The sequence below is a fragment of the Marmota flaviventris genome, chromosome 7 (genome assembly GCF_047511675.1).
Source record: "Marmota flaviventris isolate mMarFla1 chromosome 7, mMarFla1.hap1, whole genome shotgun sequence".
NCBI lineage: Eukaryota > Metazoa > Chordata > Mammalia > Rodentia > Sciuridae > Marmota > Marmota flaviventris.
In genome coordinates this window covers 52,880,448-52,906,168 of record NC_092504.1, presented here as the reverse complement: position 1 = coordinate 52,906,168, position 25,721 = coordinate 52,880,448, and the positions used below count along the sequence as shown (strand labels likewise).

At 34.7% G+C, this 25,721-nt stretch overlaps 1 protein-coding gene across 1 annotated transcript; it reads left to right on the top strand.

The window, feature by feature from the left end:
* Positions 1–23,412, top strand: Gnrhr (gonadotropin releasing hormone receptor). Its single transcript, XM_027947343.2, has 3 exons — positions 1–522; positions 19,966–20,185; positions 23,168–23,412. Exons 1-3 carry the CDS (start codon positions 1–3, stop codon positions 23,410–23,412), a joined length of 987 nt encoding a protein of 328 aa, XP_027803144.1.
* Positions 23,413–25,721: the final 2,309 nt, after the last annotated feature.

Genomic DNA, 25,721 nt, shown 5'->3' with positions numbered 1-25,721 from the left:
ATGGCAAACAATGCCTCTCCTGAACAGAATCAGAATCACTGTTCAGCCATCAACAACAGCATCTCACTGATGCAGGAAAACCTCCCCACCCTGACCTTATCTGGAAAGATTCGAGTGACAGTGACTTTCTGCCTTTTTCTACTCTCCACCACCTTTAATGCTTCTTTCTTATTGAAACTTCAGAAGTGGACTCAGAAGAAAGAAAAAGGGAAAAAACTCTCCAGAATGAAGGTGCTTTTAAAACATTTGACATTAGCCAACTTGTTGGAGACTCTGATTGTCATGCCACTGGATGGTATGTGGAATATTACAGTCCAATGGTATGCAGGAGAGTTCCTCTGCAAAATCCTCAGCTACCTGAAGCTTTTCTCCATGTATGCCCCAGCTTTCATGATGGTGGTGATAAGCCTGGACCGTTCCCTGGCTATCACCAGACCACTAGCTGTGCAAAATAACCGCAAGCTTGAACAGTCCATGACCAGCCTGGCCTGGATTCTCAGTAGTATTTTTGCTGGACCACAGGTAATCCATTATTCATGAACTTGTATTATTATGGTGATCACAGATTTCCCATCTAAATCTGAGTAAAGGTCTTATTAAAGGAAGCACATGTTGCATTATTTTTAAGAACTGAGGGTCTAGTAGTCAAGGTGGTGTTTAATCCTGATCAGTTTCCTCAAGAAAATTTCTTAACATCTCTAGGGTTCTGCTCCTTTATTTATAAAATGGGGTAATACCTAATTCATGAGCCTTTATAATAATTAAATTAATCATGTATTAAAATATCTATTATAATATTTGATACATAGTAAATGTTCTCTAAAAAGTAGCTATGCTGAAATTGAACTCATCCGAATCCTTTTTTTTTTTTGAGATGGAGTCTCTCACTATGTTGCTGACTAGGATGATTCAAATTCACAATCCCATGTCTTAAATTGCTGAGTTCCTGGGATTACAAGCATGCACCACTGGACCCAGCTTCTTCCATTTTTCCTTTTCTTCTAATTGACATACTGTAATGGTTAATTGAGAGAATTTTTAGGAATTATTAAATTTGCATAAATATTTTATAACTGTTTTTATTTGAGGTTTGTTGAGTAGAAATTAAGAGTTTCATCACTACAGCTAAGGGAAAATTATTTTGACATGTATGTTGTTCTATAGTTTGCAGTTGGTAAAACTGAACAAAGAGAGAAAGTGTGAAATCTTAGACTGGAAAAAAATGAATACTTTCCTGATTTGGGCTCAAGTTAGGTTTTTTTTTTGTTTGTTTTTTTGTTTTTTTTTTTTTTTGGTGGTGGGTTTGGGGGAGCACTGCATATTGAACTCAGGGGCACTCACCCACTGAGCCACATCCCCAGCACTATTTTGTATTTTATTTAGAGAGAGGGTCTCACTGAGTTGCTTAGTGCTTCACTTTTGCTGAGGCTGGCTTTGAACTCCCAGTCCTCCTGCCTCAGACTCCCAAGTCGCTGGGATTACAGGTGTGCCCCACTAGAGAGATGTTGTTGATGAAGCTTTATTACCATGGGTGTGTAGGCAGCAGGCCCTTTTCCCACACCTCTGGAAGACATACATCTCTTCAGATTGCCTTCCATAGAAGGAGCATAACAGATTGACCTGCAGAATCTGCTTTTTCAACAATTACATCTCTGAAGAAAATAACAAATGCTTGCAAATAACAAGATCTTTTCACAACAAATTAATCAGTTGTCTCTATGCTTACAAATGCATTATATGGTAAATCCAAGGTACAAAATTGTGTTAAGAAGTAAAGTCAGAGTTTTCTAAAATCCTCCAAAAAATTTCCTTTTAAATTCTAAATCTAGGGGCTGGGATGTGGCTTGCCTCACATGCATGAAGCTCTGGGTTCAATCCCCAGCACCACAAAAAATAATAGTAATAATAAATCTATCTAGCCATTCTAATCTGGCCAGATAGTTTAAAAACAACAGGCCATGGGCTAGGGTTGTGAATTAGTAGTAGAGCGGTTGCCTAGCATGTATGAGGAATTGTGTTCGATCCTCAACATCTTTAGTAGTGATCAAATCAACACCACATTAAAAATAACTAACTAAAGTTAAAGTATTTAAAAAAACAGGCCAGGTGTGGGGGTGCACACCTATAATCCCGGCAACTCTGGAGGTTGAGGCATAAGGTATTTGGGCAAGAAAAAATAAATGAAGTATCAAATGTATTTTTCCAATAAAGGCTAAAAGGTATGATTAATTTTCATAAGAAACTTGTTGAAGTGAAAGACTGAGAGTTAGGAACAGTGAAAAATTAGATTTGGTGGTTTCTCCTTTCCTTTGATTTCATGATATTATAAAACACTGTGATTATATGTTTGTCTGCCTATGTTTGTCATTAAGGTAAACATTTTTACATGTACAGACTTTGTAGTATGCAGCTTAATATTTATTTTTCCTACTAAGATACCTAGTAAAACTTAAATTAAATGCTTGGATACTGGGGCTGGGATTGTGGCTCAGTGGTAGAGCCCTTGCCTGGATGTGTGAGCACTGGGTTGGATTCTCAGCACCACATATAAATAAATAAAAAATAAAGTTACATCAACAACTAAAAAATATTTTTAAAAAAATGCTTAGATACACTAATATATACAACTTGTGTTTATATCTCAATTAAAAATAAATTGAACAAAATGTTTTTAAAGATTGAACATTAAAAATGGGTAAGTGAATTAATGATTATGACATACTTATATTACAAAAGACATTGATAGCAATAAAAAATCTAAAATTAATGTGAGAACCTTTATGAGGCCTATATAAGGAGTAAAATGGCATTTCAATTTTTTTTAATTTTCAAAAAAGTAATTGTACATATTTATGTGATATAATGTTTCCATATATCACATTTAGTAGTAATCAAATCAAAATAACCTTCCCCTCAAACTGAAGTTACTTCTTTTAAACAAAAATATTTTTTAAAAATACATGTAGAGCCAAATAGGGTAAAGTAAGACAAAGAATCTTTTCAAATAATTTAGCAAGTAAGTGATTAAATTGAAGGTTGGGAATGGAATTGATAGTAAGAATAACATTTCAAATAACAACATCAAATAAAGCTTAGCAACAGGGCTGAGGTTGTGGCTTAGCAGTAGAGCTCTCACCTAGCATATGCGAGGCCTTGGGTTTGATCCTCAGCACCACATAAAAATAAATAAAATAAAGGTATTGTGTCCAACTACAACTAAAAATATAAATATTTTTAAAAGCTTAGCAACAAATTGGCTCTATTTAATAATACAGCAAAGGAAAATAAAGCTCCAATATTTTTAGCCAAAAAATTTGAATAGTAAAACCTCTGAAATAGGTAGATGGAGAAGTATTTTTCTGCCAGTCTGTTTGAAGACAGTGGGAAGGCAGAATGTGGGAATAGGTTTTAGCCAATTAAAAAAAAGGGGGGGGGGGATGACTTTAGGACATGACTAATGACAATGTAAGATCATTGTATAGATACAGCTATCAGGAAAATATTTGGGATACTCATATAGATGAAAATACAAACAGAAGTGGAAAATAAGACAGTTTGTGATAATAACTGAATGATATATCCACAGTTTCTTTCTCCTTGAAAGAAGTCTCTCAGAAGCTCTACCTAAAATATTGATTTATTAATTCAACTACTTTCCTCTAAATATATTATAGCAATAATAGAAAGACAATGCCATATACTGTACCTATCCATTTTGGCACAGCAAAAAGAAAATAAGAACTTAACTTTGAATTGTTTAGAAATTGCATGTAATGGTCTGACCTCAAATACATTGTTCTACCAGAGATTTATGTGACTATTTACTACAAAAAAAATGATAGTAATATTTTACTTTGTATAACAAATGACTCATTCTTACTTCCAATAATGCTTCTAAGTTTATAAAGCACTCTGCTAAAGTTTCCTGAAAAAAAAAACTCATGAATAAGAATTTTCTTTCTTTTTCTTTTTCTTTCTTCAGAGCTGGGCACACCCAGGGCCTTACACCTGTTAGTCAAGAGCTCTACCACTGAGCTACATCCATCTACAGACCTTTTTAAATTTTTATTTTAAGACAATCTCACTAAGTTGCTGAGGCTGACCTAGAACTTGAAATCCTCCTGTCTCAGCCACAAGTGTCACTGGGATTAAAACCATGCACCATCAAATAAAAAATAAAAAATCTAAAATTAAGCTCAATTGAAAATGGCTTATTATTTTGTTTTAATTCCTTGCCCTCTCATCAAGACACAGAAATTCTTTTCTATATGGGAAATAAATGCCATTTAAAATTCATATTGCAGTATGTATGGGGGAGAAGATGTGAGCCTTTTCAGTTGCTATGTAAGTTGTTCTATCTTGAATTAATCTATTTTTGCAATACTGGTGATTGAATTTAGGGCTTCATACTCACATGCTACATAAAGTTTCTTCCACTGAGCTGTACCCCTTTCCTTTTTGTTTCTCTCTCTTTTTCATTTTATTTATTTATTTATAGTACAGACTGAACCCAGTGGTGCTCCACCACTTAGCTACATTCCCTTTCTTGCTTATGTTTATACTTCTGTATGCATTTTTTAAATTTGAGGCAGGTTTCCCTTATTTTCCCAGACTGGGCTTGAATTTGCCATTCTCTGCCTTAGATCCCCTGAGTCAGATTATAGGTGGGTGGTTGCCATCTCACCCTAAGAACACACCCTAAAGCTAAGCCTAGCAACATGCAGTTCTTTATTGAGCACCTATTGTGTTACATGCATTGTTTCACATGCTGGATGCTTGAATTTAATCTAAGCAGATTAGATGTTACTTTTGCCAGCAGGGTGATACACATCTCTAATGCTAAAGACCAGGTTACCTGTGGCAGGACGACAATAGTCTGAGGCCAGTCTGGGCAACTTAGCAGATGCTGTATAAAGAAATGTTTGGGAATATAGCTCATTGCTTACCCTGTGTGACAATTTGAATTCAATACTCAGTACCACCACTACCAAAAAGAAAAAAAAACAGGGAGGAAGAAAATAAAGGAAAAAAGGCAGAAAAATAAAAGAAACAGAATTGGAGAGATTTACAGATTTTTTGAAGCTTATACTCTGGTGGTGGGTTAGACAAATCATAGACATAGGTAAAAATATATTGTAAGTGTTCAGGAAAAAAAGGAAGGGGAGAGGTTTAAAAAAATAACTCAAAAGTTTTTTTATTTGTAGACTGTGACACATAGAATGTGTCATGTGTTACCACATTCTATGGATAAGCCCATTGACAAAGTCATATCCTGTTGTGACCAATTTACATCAAAAGTGTGACTTTAATCTTCATTCTTTGATGCATATAATGGTTGTTTATTACTTATGTAATTCAAACCACAGTTAAAACAACAAACTAGTTGTCACAACTCAATCCTGGAAATCTGGGGATTTATGACATTTTGCTAGAGCTCACAATGAGCTATTTTAAATTGACCACCTTGGTTTTCTACCTTCCTAATTATTAACCTCAGAAGCTAAGTTCTATGATAGTTTGGGAATGAATGTGTTCTCAGAAGTTTCAGCAGAGTGTGGTAAAAATTTTAAACTACTTGCTAGTAATAGATTTTTTTTAAATCCTATGTGGAGTCCCAATAAACTAAATAAATGTAAGTGGACCCTTTCTGTTTCAAACAGGCATAAAGGAGAACCACTCTTCTTGGCTGTTCACTAGCCCCAATTCATACTCCCTTTAAAGATTTTGGATTGCCCAGGAACAAAGTTTGAAAGCCAGTAGGATTGTAGAAATGGCATTCAAATTTCAGTACTCTCTCTTAGAGTATGGGACTCTGAACAAATAACTAAATTTAAAAGAGTAACTGTAAAGAATAAATTATGTGACATATAAAATAATCCAGTATGAGACTTTACACTTTATTTTAAACTCTCAATTAATGTTTGTTTTCTTCTTTTCTTTTCTCCTTCCTTTTTTCTTTCTTTCATAATAGTTTTTGAGGTCAGGAAAGAAAAATACAGAAATATGAATAGTAAAATGGTTAATTTGTTAAGAAACAACAAAAATAAATGCTTATATAAGCCAGGTGCTATGGCACAGGCCTGTAATCCCAGTGGCTCCAGAGCCAGAGGCAGGAGGGTCAGGAGTTCAAAGCCAGCCTCAGCAAAGTCAAGGCACTAAGCAAGTTAGTAAACCCTGTCTCTAAATAAAATACAAAATAAGGCTATGGATGTGGCTTAGTGGTCAAGTGCCCCTGATTTAAATCCCTGGTACCCCCCTCTCCCCAAAAAAATGCTTATATAAAGATTAATCTCTTCAAATTTTTTTAAAATTATAGCTTGCCTTCTGACTGATCAGTAAACTTGGCAACTATTCTGTGGTCACAAAACTATACTACTCATTCTGAAAGTTATATATCCAGAGCATAATTCAAGTCTTGGAGGCATCATATCCAAAAGTAGGGTGGGAAAGAGGAAAGGAAATGAGAGAGGAAAGGAGAAAGGAAGGAAGTGAGGGAGAAGAGGAGAAAAGAAGGCAAGAAAAAGCAACTAACACACACCCTGGAAGTAGCTCTGATTTTAAACTATCTGTAGTTAGGCTGGTTATAAGTTGAGTAAAAAAACATTTCCTAAATTAGGTGTGGGTATATCTAATTAAAAATCACATGCTTTTTAATGAGAGTCATCTGAGACCACAAGAATTCCAGAGTAGCAGATTATTTAGAGAAAGAGTTCATATCCCTAGTTTATCTGACTTAATAGGGAGTATTACATATTGACAGTTTTAAAATTATAGTTAACTCAAGCCTGCAGGCAAGAAATGTGAGCCACTCCTTAGTCTTTGGTGTAAAGAAGTATGTTCTGGAGATGTGTGGAGGCTTGCCTTGACACATGAGAGAATTCCCTGGTGTAAAATGCACTTCTGAATTTGAAGAGCAGTTTAAATTCAATTAATATTTACTTCATATGTGCAATATGCCAAGTACTGTGCTAGAACATAGTAGAGCATGCTAGCAGTAGCAATAACAATGAGGATGATAAAGAATACTTGAAGATATAAATGTGTGCCAGGAATTGTGCTAAATACATGTAATATTTCATGAATGTTCCAACAACCCTATAAATTGGTTCAATTAGTATTCTTACTTTACACATGAAGAAACTAAGCCTATGAATATCATGTGATACCCATGATTGCTATCTAATGAGTAGAAATGTCAGTATATACTACCAACTCTGTAGAAAACAAAAATATCCCTTCTACCCCTTAGTTTTTATGTGGGTTCTTTGGATGGATCTAGGAACCCAATTAATACAAGGTGGTTAGCAAGAGAAAAGTGTAAAAATTTTGTTAAATTTATATGTATATCAGAATTTTACAAGACAGTGAAATTTGAAGAAATGACCAAAGCATGATACTTTTATACTTTTCAGGCAAAGAAAAACAACATTAGTGCAGAAACAATAGCATAAATGGATGTGTGGAATAGGGAACTAAATTCTAGGGGTGTTACTGACGACACATGAAGAATGTACAAGCTGGTGAAAGAGAAGCATTACTAAAAGAGTTTGTTATTCAGGTTACTGCAGCACCTGTTACAGTCTCTGATGGTCCAGGCTGTTTTCCAATCTTGGTATTTGAAGGATGTCCCTTCCCAAAGAATCTTTATGGCTTCCTGCATGTAGGGAAAATCAAGCTGAATGGCTCACTTCCTCAAGTTCTTTTCAGCTTGAAAAATCAATATACCAATTTGGCATATTTTTCCTTGACTATTTCAATTCCACAGCCAGAGCTTTAAACTACTGCATTCTACACCATTATGTATTCAGCTATTTCCCTTTTTCTGTAGAAGGCTAAGGAAAAGCTTAAGGTGAGACTAGAAGGATAAAAGACATCAAGAAAAAAATATGGTATGTATTTATAGATATATATTTATAGATAGATATATAAATACATATGGATACATATAGAAGTTGTGTGCCTTGAAAATATCATAATGGTTAAGATTAATATAGTGCTAACTGTGCACAGGCACTGTACCAATTGCTTTTCATGTAATAATTCATTTAATTGTCATAACATCCCCTAAAGGTAGGTACTATTGTTACCTGCACTTTAGAGGAAACTAAAGCATTCCATCTGAAGATAATTACCTTTGGAAAAATTAGGTAATTGTGTGATTACTGTGGGGTATGTGAGGGTTAAAGATAATATTCTAAGAAGAAATAAGCATTCAAAATTGCCTATGAAGAAGAAAAACAGAATGTTCTTATTTATGTCAAAATAAAGCAAACATCGATAAGAACTAGAGTTGGGGATAACAGAGGGAAAACACAGAAACTAAAGAAATATAATCCAAGGACAAAGGAATTACAGAGAGTAAAATGAATCCCTATATCAATCACTCAAATGAGCAGGCCTTGAAGCACAAAATAAACCAAAGCAAGACTAAAGCAAATTAATTGATAGGCAAGTAAGACTGCGAATTTCCATATACTTTTATGTATTTCTCTTTTAAAACTATCAGTCTATCTTGTCTCACAGGTGGCATATACATTCTATAATATCCACAACCAAATATTAAATTCCCTTATAGAAAGATATATCTGGCTTGTCTTTTACGGTAGAGGGCACCTGATATATTTATTTTTAGCAAGGAGTTGCTTAACAAATAAGCATTTATTAAATAAAAATGATAACCAGTAACTCAAATCATAGAACTACATTTGAAAGTCAGGGTTATTGAAAGTTTCATCATTAAGGCTTAAATATGTGAATTATTAAGGCAAGAATGTGGTACAGTGCAAAAGCAGAAAGACAAACTCAGGTCATCTGATTCCAAAGGGATGGAGGAAAATAGTAAACTTAAAACAAAAAAGAAAATCTAAGATTCTTGAGTTCTATGTGAATTAAACCCTCCAAAGATTTCAACTCACACATCTGTTTGGTATAATACAATACTAAACTTTAAATATGGTCAAATTAGAAAAAAGTATGAAAAACTGAAAGCCTCATTTCATAATGTGGGAAAAAGTTGGTCTGGATCATAAGATAAAATTAGTCAAATGTACTTTTGTTTCTTGACTTAGAGATTGATAATATGACTATTTGTTGCCCTCTAGTGGATTATTTTTAAATTATTTTCCCTTTGAGGTTGGAAAAAAAATGAAACTGAAAATCAACTTTCTAATTATAGACATAAGAAACAGGATTATTTTTCTACTCAAAAAAGAAAAGAAATATTTTGTGTTACCTTTTAAAGCATCATATTCTATTTCCACTACTATATTCCCCCCAATCCCAAAAAGGATAGAACCCCTGAACCTGTTAAATAAATTAAATGGTCTTAATTCAACAAAAAAAAAAAAAAAAGAAAGAAAGAAAGAAAGAAGAGAAAGAAAAAAGGTTACCACTAATTTAATTAAAAGTATTTGGTTCCTATTATTTGCTATCAGTTTAAGAACTTGGGCTCTCTTATCCTTTTATTTTAATAATGTTTCACAACAAAATGAAGTTTCTCAGTAGAAAGCTTGGAAAGGACTATATAACATGTGCTTGATAAATGAAGAAAAAATTAAATAAATTCCCATTAGAATTTATTCTTGAAAACTACTTGCAATAGTTAAAGAATTTAACTATAATGCTCTAATACAAATAAATAAAAAAATAAGTTTATTCAGGTTGAGCTTTTATAAGTTTTAGAATAAAGAAGGCTGTGTAACAATATAATTTCTCATTCAGAGAAAGATTGCAAGCATCATACAAATTTTTTTTGGATTTCTGTCATATATAGGATATCTATCTCTATATATGAAATGTAGATATTTCATATATAGAGATAGATATTCCCTAATATTAGCATTTTCCTATATTTGCTTATTTACTTTCTTTCTTCATACACATTTTTTAACTGTTTAAAAGTTTCAGATATTATATCTCTTTACTTCATTTTGTGTTTAAGACCTTGTTCACACATAGCCCCAGCATAAGTTTCTAAACAAGGAAATTAGCGTTGAAACAATACTATTATTCAACCTATGCACCATGTTTAAATCTCAACAGTTGTATTTAGTTTAATTTTATACTCTTCAAAAGCTAAATGAGGGGCTGGGATTGTGGCTCAGCGGTGGAGCGCTCGCCTAGCATGAGTGGGAACCGGGTTTGATCCTCAGCACCATATAAAGATGAAGGCATTGTGTTGTATCCATCTACACATAAAAAATAAATATTAAAGAAAAAACAAATGATTATGTGGTGGAGTCAGTTGCATGTCTCCTTAGTCTCCTTTTAGCTGGACCATTCCTCAGTCTTCTTTTGTGTTTCATAACATTGACCTTTTCTGAAGGGTGCAGGCAAGTTACTCTGTAGAATGCCCTTCAGTTTGGTTTTGTCTAATGTTTCTTCATAGTTAGATTCACTTTAAACAGTAATATCAAAGAAATGACACTAAGTTCTTCTCAATGCATTATCTAAGGAGGCAGATTCTGTGAATTGGTTTCATTATTGGTAGTGTGTGTGTGTGTGTGTATGTGTGTGTATACACAGAGATTTTCCTTACTTTTTTACGGTTTCACAGCACTCCATAGTGTGGTCTACCATTTAATTTATTCAGCCACTATTTTTAAAACTGTCATGTAGATTATTTTCAACATTTTCAGTGACAAATGCTACAACTAATAATCTTGTGCAGACGTATTTTCACATTACAGAGGTATAAGTGTATGTTCAGAGTAATTGCCTGGTGTAGGATTGCTGGATCAAAGGAAATCTTGCATTAGTTCTCCAAAGGAGCAGAACCAAAAAAAAAAAAAAAAAAAAAAAAAAAAAAATATATATATATATATATATATAGAGAGAGAGAGAGAGAGAGAGAGAGAGAGAGAGAGAGATTTATTAGATTGGTTTACATGAGAAGAGATTGGGCTCACAAAAGCCATCTGCAGGCTGCACAGCCAAGGAAACCAGTAGTTTCTCAGTCCAAGAAACTGGAAGCCTCAGAATAAGAGGGACCAATGATGCAGCCCCAGTCCTAGAGTGAAGACCTGGAAGCTCCCTGCAAAAGTGCTGGTACAAATCTGCATTCAAGGGCTAAAGAACATAAGGGGAAAAGGTTCATTTGTACCTTGTTGGTGGGACTGGTGACTAGTGTAATCACTCTGGCAAGCAGTATGGAGATTCCTCAAAAAAGTAGGGATGGAACTAACATAAGACCCAGCTGTCCCATTCTTGTGTATTTTCTAAAAAGATCTAAAATCAACATACTACAGCATGAAACCATCTCAATGTTTATAGCAGTGCAATTCACAATAGCTAAATTATGGAATCAACAATAGATAAATGGATTAAGAAATTTTGGTATATAGAGACAATTGAGTTCTACTCAGCCATGAAAAAGAATGAAATTATGGCTTTTGCTAGTAAATAGATGGAAATGAAGAATATCATGCTAAGTGAAATAAGTTAAACTCAGAAAATCAAACATCAAATGTTTCCTCTCATGTAGAAGCTAGAGTTAAAAAAAAAGGAAAGGGTGAGGAAATGATAGGTTAACATAAAGAATTAATGAAATATAAATTAATAGAGAAGCAAAAGGAAATCTAGCAGAGTAGAAGGAGAATGGGAGAGGGGAGGGACAATGGGAAAGAAAAGGGGAATCATGAACTGAAATCGATTTCCATGCATGTTTGAGTTTGTCGGGATGAACACAACTACTATGTATAACTATAAAGTTCTAATAAAAAATATATACATGGAGTCCACTGTCCACAGGAGATGACGGAACCAAAACAAGCACTTGCTCAAAAAGAGTGGGCCATGGGCATGGGACATTTTTTGTTCTGTCTAGACCCCCAGCCTATTAGATAGTGTCATACACATTCAGGGTGGGTCTTTCTCCCTTATTCGGCCTACCTACATGCCAATCATCTCTGGAAACACCTCAAAGACACACCCCCAAAGTGTGCTTTATCTAGGCAGCTCTCAATTCAGACAAGCTGACAATCAATATTAACCATAACAATGCATATGTAATTATAATAGTCATTAGCACATTTCCCTCCATAATGGTTGTGCCAATCTGCATTCCAAGTAGCATTGTACAAGGGTACTGATTTACCCACAGCCTTGCCAATAGAAGGTATTGCTGAACTTTTTTAATTTTTGCCAATCTCAATAGTAAAAATGGCATTTTGGTGTAACTATAATTGGCATTAATTCTATGAATAAGGATAAACATATTAGTTATGTCTGAGGACTTAACTTTTTTGGTAAAGCTTTTGTGTCTTTTGACTATTTATTTTTAAAATGTCAGTTCAATGGGGCTGTCCGTTTCTAAAATAAATTTTATTTTTTTTATTGGTTGTTCAAAACATTACAAAGCTCTTTTTTTTTTTTTTTTTTTTTAATTTTTTATTGTTGGCTGTTCAAAACATTACATAGTACTTGATATATCATATTTCACAATTTGATTCAAGTGGGTTATGAGCTCCCATTTTTACCCCATATACAGATTGCAGAATCACATCAGTTACACATCCATTGATTTACATATTGCCATACTAGTGTCTGTTGTATTCTGCTGCCTTTCCTATCCTCTACTATACCCCCCATTACAAAGCTCTTGACACATCATCTTTCATACATTTGATTCAAGTGGGTTATGAACTCCCATTTTTACCCCAAAATTCAGATTGCAGAATCACATTGGTTACACATCCACATTTTTAACATAATGCCATATTAGTGACTATTGTATTCTGCTAACTTTCCTATCCCCTACTATACCCCCTCCCCTCCCAGCCCCTCCCATCTTCTCACTCTACCCCATCTGCTGTAATTCAATTCTCTCCCTTGTTTTTTTTCCCCTTTCCACTCACAACCTTTTATATGTAATTTTGTGTAATAATGAGGGTCTCCTTCCATTTCCATGCAATTTCCCTTCTCTCTCCCTTTCCCTCCCACCATTTGTCTCTGTTTAATGTTAATCTTTTCCTCATGCTCTTCCTCCCTGCTCTGTTCTTAGTTGCTCTCCTTATATCAAAAAAGACATTTGGCATTTGTTTTTTAGGGATTGGCTAGCTTCACTTAGCATAATCTGCTCTAATGCCATCCATTTCCCTGCAAATTCCATGATTTTGTCATTTTTAGTGCTGCGTAATACTCCACTGTGTAGAAATGCCATATTTTTTTAATCCATTCATCTATTGAAGGGCATCTAGGTTGGTTCCACAGTCTAGCTATTGTGAATTGTGCTGCTATGATCATTGATGTGGCAGTATCCCTATAGTACGCTCTTTTAAGGGCTTCAGGGAATAGTCCGAGAAGGGCAATAGCTGGGTCAAATGGCGGTTCCATTCCCAGCTTTCCCAGGAATCTTCATACTGCTTTCCAAATTGGCCACACCAATTTGCAGTCCCACCAGCAATGTACAAGTGTACCCTTTTCCCCACATCCTCACCAGCACTTGTTGTTGTTTGACTTCATAATGGCTGCCAATCTTACTAGAGTGAGATGGTATCTTAGGGTGGTTTTGATTTGCATTTCTCTGACTGCTAGAGATGGTGAGCATTTTTTCATGCACTTGTTGATTGATTGTATGTCCTCCTCTGAGAAGTGTCTGTTCAGGTCCTTGGCCCATTTGTTGATTGGGTTGTTATCTTATTGTTTAATTTTTTGAGTTCTTTGTACACTCTGGATATTAGGGCTCTATCTGAAGTGTGAGGAGTAAAAATTTGTTCCCAGGATGTAGGCTCCCTATTTACCTCTCTTATTGTTTCTTTTGCTGAGAAAAAAACTTTTTAGTTTAAGTAAGTCCCATTTGTTTATTCTTGTTATTAACTCTTGTGCTATGGGTGTCCTATTAAGGAATTTGGAGCCTGACCCCACAATATGTAGATTGGAGCCAACTTTTTCTTCTATCAGATGCAGAGTCTCTGATTTGATATCAAGCTCTTTGATCCATTTTGAGTTAACTTTTGTGCATGGCGAGAGAAAGGGATTCAGTTTCATTTTGTTGCATATGGATTTCCAGTTTTCCCAGCACCATTTGTTGAAGATGCTATCCTTCCTCCATCGCATGCTTTTAGCCTCTTTATCAAATATAAGAAAGTTGTAATTTTGTGGATTGGTCTCTGTGTCCTCTATTCTGTACCATTGGTCCACCCGCCTGTTTTGGTACCAGTACCATGCTGTTTTTGTTACTATTGCTCTGTAGTATAGTTTGAAATCTGGTATCGCTATACCGCAAGATTCACACTTCCTGCTTAGAATTGTTTTTGCTATTCTGGGTCTTTTGTTTTTCCATATGAATTTCATGATTGCTTTATCTATTTCTACAAGAAATGCCGTTGGGATTTTGATTGGCATTGCATTAAACCTATAGAGAACTTTTGGTAATATCGCCATTTTGATGATGTTAGTTCTGCCTATCCATGAACAGGGTATATTTTTCCATCTTCTAAGATCTTCTTCTATTTCTCTCTTTAGGGTTCTGTAGTTTTCATTGTATAAATCTTTCACCTCTTTTGTTAGGTTGATTCCCAAGTATTTTATTTTTTTTTTTGAGGATATTGTGAATGGAGTGGTTTTCCTCATTTCCATGTTAGAAGCTTTGTTGCTGATATACAGGAATGCTTTTGATTTATGCGTGTTGATTTTATATCCTGCCACTTTGCTGAATTCATTTATTAGCTCTAGTAGTTTCTTTGTAGACCCTTTGGGGTCTGTTAGATATAGTATCATATCATTCACAAATAGTGATAATTTAAGTTCTTATTTTCCTATTTTTATGCCCTTAATTTCTTTTGTCTGTCTAATTGCTCTGGCTAGTATTTCAAGAACTAAATTGGATAGAAGTGGTGAGAGAGGGCATCCCTGTCTTGTTCCAGATTTTAGAGGGAATGCCTTCAGTTTTTCTCCATTTAGAATGATGCTAGCCTGAGGCTTAGCATATATAGCTTTTACAATGTTGAGGTAAGTTCCTGTTATCCCTAGTTTTTCTAGAGTTTTGAACATAAAGGGATGCTGTACTTTGTCGAATGCTTTTTCTGCATCTATCCAGATGATCATGTGGTTCTTATCGTTAAGTCTATTGATGTGGTGAATAACATTTATTGATTTCCGTATATTGAACCAGACTTGCATCCCAGGGATGAATCATACTTGATCATGGTGCACAATTTTTGATATGCTTTTGTATTCAATTCGCCAGGATTTTATTGAGGATTTTTGCATCTAAGTTCATTAGAGATAATGGTCTATAGTTTTTTTCTTTGAAGTGCCTTTGTCTGGTTTCAGATTCAGGGTAATGTTGGCCTCATAGAATGAATTTGGAAGAGCTCCTTCTATTTCTATTTCTTGAAATTACTTGAAAAGTATTGGTATTAATTCTTCTTTGAAGGTTTTGTAAAACTCCGCTGTATACCCATCGGGTCCAGGGCTTTTCTTGGTTGGTAGTCTTTTGATGGTTTCTTCTATTTCCTCTTTTGTTATTGGTCTGTTTAAATTGTGTGTGTCTTCCTGACTCAATCTGGGCAAATCATATGACTTAAGAAATTTATCTATATCTTCACTATCTTCTATTTTATTGGAATATAGGGTTTCAAAATAATTTCTAATTATCTTCTGTATTTCTGTAGTGTCCGTTGTGATATTGCCTTTTTCATCCCGTACGTTAGTAATTTGAGTTCTCTCTCTTCTTCTCTTCATTAGCATGGCTAAGGGTCTGTCGATCTTATTTATTTTTTCGAAGAACCAGCTTTTAGTTTTATCAATTTTTTCAATGGTTTTTTTTTGTTGTTTCAGTTTCGTTGATTTCCGCTCCGATTTTAATTATTTCTTGTCTTCTACTACATTTGCTGTTGTTTTGCTCTTCCTTTTCTAGGGTTTTGAGATGAAGTGTGAGCTCATTTATTTGTTGGTTTTTTTCTTTTTTTGAGGAATGAACTCCAGGCGATGAATTTCCCTCTTAAAACTGCTTTCATTGTGTCCCATAGATTCCGATATGTTATGTCTGTATTGTCATTTATCTCTAGAATTTTTTTATTTCCTCCTTTATGTCTTCTGTAACCCATTGATCATTCAGTAACATATTGTTCACTTTCCAGGTGATGCAGGATTTTTCCTTCCTTCTTTTATCATTGATTTCCAGTTTCATTCCATTATGATCAGATAAGATGCATGGTATTATCTCCACACCTTTATATTTACTAAGAGTTGCCCTATGGCATAATATATGGTCTATCTTTGAGAAGGATCCATGTGCTGCTGAGAAGAACGTGTATCCACTTGATGATGGTTGATATATTCTATATATGTTGGTTAAGTCTAGGTTATTGATTGTGTTGTTGAGTTCTATAGTTTCTTTATTCAGCTTTTGTCTGGAGGATCTGTCCAAGAGAGAGAGCAGTGTGTTGAACTCACCCATAATTATTGTGTTGTGGTCTATTTGACTCTTGAACTTGAGGAGAGTTTGTTTTATAAATGTTGCAGCACCATTGTTTGGTGCATACATATTGATAATTGTTATGTCTTGTTGGTGAATGGTTCCTTTTAACAGTATATAGTGTCCTTCTTTATCCCTTTTGATTAACTTAGGTTTGAAGTTGATTTTATTTGGTATGAGTATGGCCACTCCTGCTTGCTTCCGAGGACCATGTGAGTGGTATGATTTTTCCTAACCTTTCACCTTCAGCCTGTGTATGTCTTTTCCTATCATATGAGTCTCCTGAAGGCAGCATATTGTTGGATCTGTTTTTTTAAATCCAGGTTACTAGCCTATGTCTCTTGATTGGTGAATTTAAGCCACTAACATTTAGGGTTACTATTGATATATGATTTGTACCTCCAGTCATGCTTATTTATTTATTTATTTTAATTTGGCTAGTTTTTCCTCTTTGGTTATTTTTCTCCCCCTTTACTGAGATACCTCCCACTGTTAGTTTTGGGTGCTGTTTTTCAATTCCTCTTCTTGTAGTGTTTTGCTCAAAATGCCTTGCAGTGCTGGTTTTCTGGCTGCAAATTCTTTTAACTTTTGTTTATCGTGAAATATTTTAATTTCATTGTCAAATCTGAAGCTTAATTTTGCTGGATACAGTATTCTTGGTTGGAATCCATTATTTTTCAGCGTTTGAAATACGTTGTTCCAAGATCTTCTGGCTTTCAATGTCTGTGATAAAAAATCAGCCGTTAACCTAATTGGTTTACCCCTGAATGTAATCTGCCTCCTTTCTCTCGTAGCTTTTAATATTCTCTCCTTGTTCTGTATGTTGGATATCTTCATAATTACGTGTCTTGGAGTTGGTCTATTACAGTTTTGTATATTTGGGGTCCTGTAGGCTTCCAGGATTTGGCAATCTATTCCATCTTTCATACCTGGGAAGTTTTCTAAGATTATTTCATTCAACAGATTGTTCATTCCTTTGGTTTGAACCTCTATACCTTCTTCTATCCCAATGACTCTCAAGTTTGGTTTTTTTATGACATCCCATATCTCTTGGTTGCATTGCTCGTGATTTTTTAACATCCTTTCTGCATTGACTATATTCTTTTTGAGTTGATAAATTTTGTCTTCATTATCTGATGTTCTGACTTCTATTTGATCTAGTCTATTTGTAATATTCTCGTTTGAGTTTTTAATTTGGTTTATGGTTTCCTGCATTTCTAGGATTACTGGTTGATTTTTTTTTAAATCTCTATCTCCTGGTAGAGTTCATTCTTTGCAATTTGAATTTGCTTATGCAATTCATTATCAAAGTATTCTTTCATTGTTTCAACTTGCTGCTAATGACTTCTCTAAGATTCCATTCCATCTGAGTCAGGTATGCCTTGAGTTCTTTCTCTGTCCATTTTTCTGATGCCTCTAGGTTCTCCTGTAGATTTAAGTTGTCCTGCATTGTTTGTAATCCTTTTTTCCCTTGTTTTTTCATGTTGTTCACGTTACTTTCCAACTCTGTTTAACTGCTGTGTTTCTGTTTTCTCCTATAAATTTGTTTTGGTTTTGTATATCTCGGTGGTCTCTCCTTTGTGGTGGGAGACTATGCCTAGAAATGTTGGGCTTTATTGTACTTTAAAGCTGATTTATTCAATTCATAAAAAGCTTCTGGATTCTGTATGCATATAGTAATTTGTTGTTTGGTCTTAGGACTTTATGTTTAGGTTAGGTGCTATGATGGTATGAGGGTTAGTATGTCTTGGCTACTTTGGAAGATTGCTCTACTGAAGGGGGATATTAACAGGCGATTGGATCAGGGTGTTTGGTAATAGCTAGGTATTTAGGAGCCCTATAGACAGCCTCGAAATATTTACCTATTTGCATTTAGACAATTACACATAATGGAAGACGTAATGCTTGGGATGAAAGTTGGGGGGAAGGGGAAGGAAGGTGCTCTTAAAAAGAAAGAGGGAGAGATAGATAGAATAGAAGAGAATGGAAAGAACAATAAAACTTGAAAAAGGAAAGAAAGAAAGGAGGAACAGGGGAGAAAAAAACTAATAAAATAGAAATTTTTTAAAAAATGAAGTCTTAGAGATCCATTTTCTTCTCTTTTAGTAGGCGGAGCTGTGCCCTCCAAGCCGAGCTTCTGCCCTCTATGTGCCGACAGCAATTCCTGTAGGGCGGCTCCTGGGAGTCTCTCAATCCTGTTAGTCCAGAGCCATTTCACTTCTCTGGCCCCTCCCCCCTTCCTCCTGCCAACCAGCCAGGCCCCGCTCACCAGAGGTGTTCCCCAAGGATCTGGTTACACTTGCAGCCCCACTGCGTGCCCTATTTCCCGAATGACTGAGCACTCTCTCTGTCATTCATCTAAGCCCCAGTGTTGTGGAGCGGTGATCTGGGAACTGACAGTTTAATTTTTGGTGGGCACGCTCTCAGAATCTGGCGGCTAAGACCTTGGGTGTCGCCACTGGTGGTAAGCAGAGTTGGGGATCGAGAATCCCCTCTGCTTCCCTCGGCCCCTACAGTCACGCCCACACCGCTGGCGGCAGTGGGAGGTGGGGGTCGGGAGTCCCTTGGTCCCTACAGTCATGCCCACGGAGAGATTTTTGAGGTTTCCCGGCTGTATGTATCTAGTGGGGGTGGGAGTCACACACCTGCTAAAGCGGATTCCGCTGGGAAGGAATTCCGTCGGCCAAACTCTGGTGATGTCACCTCTCTGCTATGGCGCGCCCCAGGCTCCTTGCTGGAGTGTCCAAAAGGAGGGGTGGGACTGGCCTGTCTCTGGTCTGACCTGTTCTCGGTTGGTTTCGGTTCTGGGTTCGCTATTTCATGAAGGCTTGGTTAGAGACCTCTTCATAGGGTCCCTGCTCCACACCTGCTGAGCCGCCTCGGAGGCTGGTCGCTGCACAGCAGCGGCGGGTGGCGGGTCTGGACCTCCACGCCGTGTGGCGGAGATTCACTCGTCTGGGGCAAACTGTCATCTCCAATAATCCTACTAATTCCCAGCAGGTCTCACTTCAGTGAAATTTTGCTAGAAGTTTCTTAGCAGGTAGAATCTGAGCATATTAATGTGACTCTCTGACCCCATTATTGAGGAGGTACTGAAAGCGTTGCCTCCCCGCCCGCCGCCATGTTGGGTTCCCCACACACACCTCTAAAATAAATTTTAAACATGTATTTAAAGAGTCAGACCCTGTTTTCGGCAATGCGGATACACTATAAGCAAAATCACTTGCAAAAAGTTAATTCAACATAATTGTACTTGAAAATGAAAGAACGGACAAGGTTTAGAATCTTGGGTGATGATTATTCTGCAACATTGAATAATTTCCAAAAAAAACCCCAAAATACTATCATTCCATTCATACTTACTTAAATATATTTGAAGTATATATCCAATTATAAGTTAACACAGAAATGCTCAAAAAAATACCAAGGAGCTTAGAAATTGCTTTAGGTAACATATATTAGAAGGATAGCAGGATGCAAGAAAAAAGTTTCCAAATAGTGTTTAAAAAAATAACATAAGTTTTTTTCCTTATTTTCTCATACAGTTATATATATTCAGGATGATCCACCTAAGAGATGGTTCTGGACAAACAGAAATTTTCTCTCAATGTGTAACACACTGCAGTTTTCCACAATGGTGGCATCAAGCCTTTTATAACTTCTTCACTTTCAGCTGCCTCTTCATTATCCCTCTTCTCATCATGTTGATCTGCAATGCAAAAATCATCTTCACCCTGACACGGGTCCTTCATCATGATCCCCACAGTATGTATTATTTGGATTTAGTGCTAATTATGTGCAAACAGTTTTTAAATAACAAAACTAAAGCAGAATGACTCTTACCCTATGTGCCAGATACTGTTCTATAAAGTTTATATATATTAGCTCATTTATTATTTACAGTCACCCCATGAGGTAATTCTTTTATTATGTTCCTTATTTACATGAGATAATATTTTCTGATGTTCTAAATTTACATCGAGAAATTAAAGAAAAAATAATTACTCCACTAAAACTTAGAATAAGCATTAGAAAATTGTTACTGCTGGGCTGTGAAATAATATATCAACACCCAATATCTAGAATACAGCAAACAACCTATTAAATGCTAGCCAATAAATTTGTTGTTTTAGTCAGTTTTTTCACCACTATGAACAAAATACCTGACAAGAACAATTTTAGAGAAGGAAAAGTTTATTTGGGGGCTCATGGTTTCAGAGGTCTCAGTCCATAGACAGCAGGCTCCATTCCCTGGAGCTTGAGGTGAGGCAGAACATTATGGAAGTGGGGATGGGAACAGGAAAGACAGTAGAATGAATCAGACTTAACTTTCCTATGTTCATGTATGAATACACAACCAGTGTAATTCTGCATCATGTACAACCACAAGAATGGGAAGTTACACTCCATGTATGTATAATATGTCAAAATACATTCTACTGTCATGTATATCTAAAAAGAACAAATTACAAAAAATTTAAATCAATAAAAAAAAGGAACATCATGGTGGAAGAGTGTGGTGGAAGGAAGCAGCTCACACCAGGAAGCAGAGAGAGAGAGAGAGATCCCAAAAAAGACAAAATATAAACTCCAAGGGCATACCCCCATCAAACTACCTCCTCCAGTTACACCCTACCTGCCTATAATCACAACTTAGTCAATCTCTATCAGGGGATTAATGCATTGATTAGGTTAAGGCTTTCATAATCCAAACATTTCACCTATTTTCTTGCTTTATATAGAATCATAAGCTTTTGGGAGATACCTCACATCTAAACCATAACATTTGTTAAACTGATTCAAATTCCCTTAATATCCACAAACAGAAATTATGACATGTATGTGTATGTGAATGTATGCATATATGTGTGTATTCATAAGTCAAACAATGTTAAATATGTAATTATGTCATCCAAAATATCATAGATGTAGCTACACATTTTTTCCTTTTTTTTCTTCAGTAATCTGGTGCACTCCCAAAACTAAAATTTATGAAATAAGCATGATATTTTGGCATGACATCTCAAAGACATGCTACCAATGGCACAGTATATAAGTCATATCTGGTATAAATAAATAGGGAAATCATCTTAATTATTAAGGAATGATCAGTTTGGGTAGATATTATCAAAAGGAAATAATTATAGTGATGCTGTGTAAGTTTCCACTTGCCATCCCAAAATGCTATTTAATATTTCAAAAACAAAAAGAATAGTGCAAAACCAATTTGCTTCTCAAATCTTATCCAAGAGAGATTCAGTTATGTAAGGATTGTTTAAGAATGGGACATGTGGAATAAGAAGATGAATCAAAAATAGGGGTTAATCAGAAGAAATATGAGTAGTACAGAGATAGAAGAAAAAGACAGGAGTAATAGTTACATATTTACTAACACTTTTAGCCATTTACTTTTTTATTTACTTAACTAAAATGCACTGTCTGATACTGCTAGAAACCATACTAGGTGGCCTAGTATCTATCCTGTTTTCATAGAGTCCATAGTGTAGCACAAAAGTCGGAGAACAAACAGTAAACCAATAATCAAGTATGATAATATTTCTAAAGAAGAAGTACAGCATGCTGTATCTATATTTTATCACATTCAGCCATTGTGCTAAGCCAAGAAGCTTTTTTTAAAAAATGTGTTCATTCATGATTGCTTTATTAATATACATAATATTTACAGATATCAATGATTGAATGAAATAATGTGTGAAAAGAGGAAGGCCCGGGCTGGGGATGTGGCTCAAGCGGTAGTGCGCTCGCCTGGCATGCGTGCGGCCCGGGTTCGATTCTCAGCACCACATACAAACAAAGATGTTGTGTCCACCAAAAACTAAAAACTAAATATTAAAATTCTCTCTTTAAAAAAAAAAAAAAAAGAGGAAGGCCCATAGCAAGGGATGCATTAAATGGTAATTAGTTTTGTCTGCTCAAAAAAATCATGACCAGTCTATATTCAATAAAGTATTTATTTTAACATTTCTAGTCAAAAATTAACTTTATAACATAAATATAAATGTTTTCCTCCATATTTCCACTCTTGGGTGATCAGTGAAAAAGAAACTGTAAATAATTTCTAAATAGCATTGTATGTTTCCCTCAAAATATATAATATGTGAAAAGTATTTCTTATTTTTAAATAGCACTTTTGGATTACAAAATATAAGAACAGATTTTGAACATTTAGAACTGCAGCTTATAACTTTAAAAACTAAGTCTTTAAATTCTAAAAGGGAGCTGATTAAAGTCAGCAATTCCATTGATTTCAATAACTTTCTTCACAAGAATAACCTATGAACTCTAAAAGTTACATTAAAAGTGGAATTATTTCAGGTATCATAGAAAGAAACATGGCTGAAGTAGATAATTTGGAGCAGCACACTTTCATCCATACATCATTCTTACTATCCTTAGTGGCAGGGACACCCAGTGAATCGGAATTCAACTCAGCTTAGCCTCTGTTTTCTTAAATTTATATTTCAATTGTTTGGGTACCTCAAATTTTAAATACAGATTAGTCTGTTGTAAACTTAAAGAACACATGCCTCTTCAATATTTTCTATTCATTATGTGATACAGTGTAAAACAATAAAAGTATGCTTTTTAAATAAATTGTCCTTATTTAAAATGCTAGAAATTTTCTCCTATAATATTTATTAGGTTGAATTAGTGAGTTTCTCTTTTGGACTGTTTTGGTTGTATGAGAAAAACTATCTTTAAACACCTACGCTTTTTCCCTAATAGAACTACAATTGAATCAATCCAAGAACAATATACCAAGAGCACGGCTGAAGACCTTGAAGATGACAGTTGCATTTGCCACTTCATTTATTGTCTGCTGGACTCCCTACTATGTCCTAGGAATTTGGTATTGGTTTGATCCTGAAATGTTAAACAGGGTCTCAGACCCAGTAAATCATTTCTTCTTTCTCTTTGCTTTTTTAAACCCATGCTTTGATCCACTTATATATGGATATTTCTCTCTGTAATTGACAGATTACACATGAAGTAATATAAAGAAAAGCAAGGTAATGAATTTATCCACTTGGGAATGACAAGAACAAAGCTGCAACATATTACATATAAAAAAAGCAGGATTTAAGTTTCAGTTATCATTCTTATTCTTTTTAGAAATCACATTGTCAAAGTCTCACTTATTAAAAAAAAAATAACCAGGAAATGTACTGAAAATTTTCTCCTAATCATGAACTTCTAAATTAGCATCTGCCTTTTCTGTCATTTCTTTTCACTTTCTCTGTGTATAATAAAACAAAGAGCAATATTATTATGTTACTAAATATGATATTTAAAATAACCAACACCTAAGGCAAAAAGATGGCAAAAATTAAGACTAAGAAACCACAACACAGTCCTGATCTCAGCGTGCTTTATAAGTTTTTCTCCAAAAGTGACTGAGTGGCAATCACAACTATTTAAATACAAGTAAGAAAAGATATATATGGGTTATGTTATATGTATAATATAGCCTCTGTTTTAATAATGTAAGAAATTTTTTGTTTGTCACCTGATCTTACTAAATTCATACTCCATAAATCATTGAGAAAGTTAAAAAATCAAGTAAATGCATAAGCAAAAAGATGTCTGAGAAATAAAAGAAACTGGAGAGAAAACTGTACAGTTTCAGTCAGTGCAGACCAAAGACTGCAAACAGCATTTGAGGAAGAAAGGAAAAGAAAACTCTTTGTAAATGTGAAACTAACACCTACTGATATAGTTTCCAAAATTTGTCCATACAATATGTCTTTTATTTAATTCAAACGTATGTTTACCCCTTCCATGAAAAATGCTAGGATGTGAAAATAATGGAAGTATAATGTACATTTAATGAGAAAAATATTATATAGGACTTAAAATAAATTCAACCATTCTTTTGTATTTTTAAATGAATAAGATACAATTATTCATATGAATTATGTAATGCCACACAAAGTATGGAAATAGGAAGTAATTTCCAAATATTCCAGTGTTTGAAAAATTGTCGAGAGCAACCTGCTGAATAATGTAAGTCCTTACTTTTCTTATTTTTCTCCTCTCATGCTTTCAGTTTTGTAGTTTTATTGTGGGATTCTTGTTTTCACATCCCACCTTATTTTCCAAATATGTCTCTTTTGAGCTCCTTCTTTGTATTCTTTCATTTGTATCTTCTTTGTTACTCAATTCATAACTTTAATTAACCAATCCATAACTCAACTCTACAGTTTGGGCATGGCTCAAAATCTACAGTGTGCCAAAATGCTCAAAGTTTGCATATAGACTCAAATCAAGATTTTACAATTCTCTTATATATTATAGAGAAGTAGACAAGTTACAATAAAAGAAATCTCCTCAAGGGCTATTTATACTCATTCCTAAATTGATAATAAATCTTTCTTCTGGATATAAAGGAAAAATAAAATACCTGCACAAGCTGCAATTTAAGGGCTTCAATGCATATGTGTTTAATGAATATATCTTAGTTCAGTTCTTATGTATTAAAAAAACTTATTTAGGTACTCTCTTATGTATTAAAAAAACTTATTTAGGTACTCTCTATTCCTTTTCATAAAAAAGGCATTTAAAAATACCTTTAATAAAGGGCTAATCAAAATCTGGAATCAGGGGTCTTTAATCTATAGCCCATGAACAGAACTATATTTTCTCAAAATTGTTTTTGTGTTTCCCTATTCATATTATTTTACGCAATTTAAAAACGTTATTTGGAACTGGCTAAAAAAGAATGGCAGCAAGAAACACCTAGGAGGCCACAGGAATCAATTTTTGACCACACAGAGATGTCTTATTATCCTGATAAGGGGTTTATAGGCTATATCATACTGTCAATAAAAGGCACAAAAAAGTTGAGAATGTCTGCTTGCCTTGTCTGTATATTTACAAGGAAGTTTATTATAATAAAAATTAATTTAAATGTATTTGTTTTGATATATGCACAATAATGGATTATACGGAAACTATATTGTTCCAGTATGTTTAATCATTCTTTTTAAACTGAGAAACTCTCTTAAGGTTCAATATGTTATGAGAAACTTTACAGATATAATTACTCTAAATCAGTATTGTAGCCCATAAATTATAATATGAATATAAACTAAAATTCATAGCCCAAAAATTAAATGTGACTTTTCAACAAAAGGTTTATAACTCACTGGAGTATTTCACATCTGATGTTACTTTAATTTATTCTATTTTCCAACATAATAAAAGATGAAGTTTCTTTGTAAAAGAGGAAATATTCTGAAGAGTGACTCTAATATAAGGTGAATCCAATATAAATCAGGTA

Bases quoted from the DNA above. Each gene is read 5' to 3' on its own strand.
- Gnrhr (XM_027947343.2), top strand. From the start codon at position 1: ATGGCAAACAATGCCTCTCCTGAACAGAATCAGAATCACTGTTCAGCC. The intron at 523-19,965 runs GTAATCCATTAT...TTTCTCATACAG, and splicing joins GTATTTTTGCTGGACCACAG to TTATATATATTCAGGATGAT. The intron at 20,186-23,167 runs GTATGTATTATT...TTTCCCTAATAG, and splicing joins CCTTCATCATGATCCCCACA to AACTACAATTGAATCAATCC.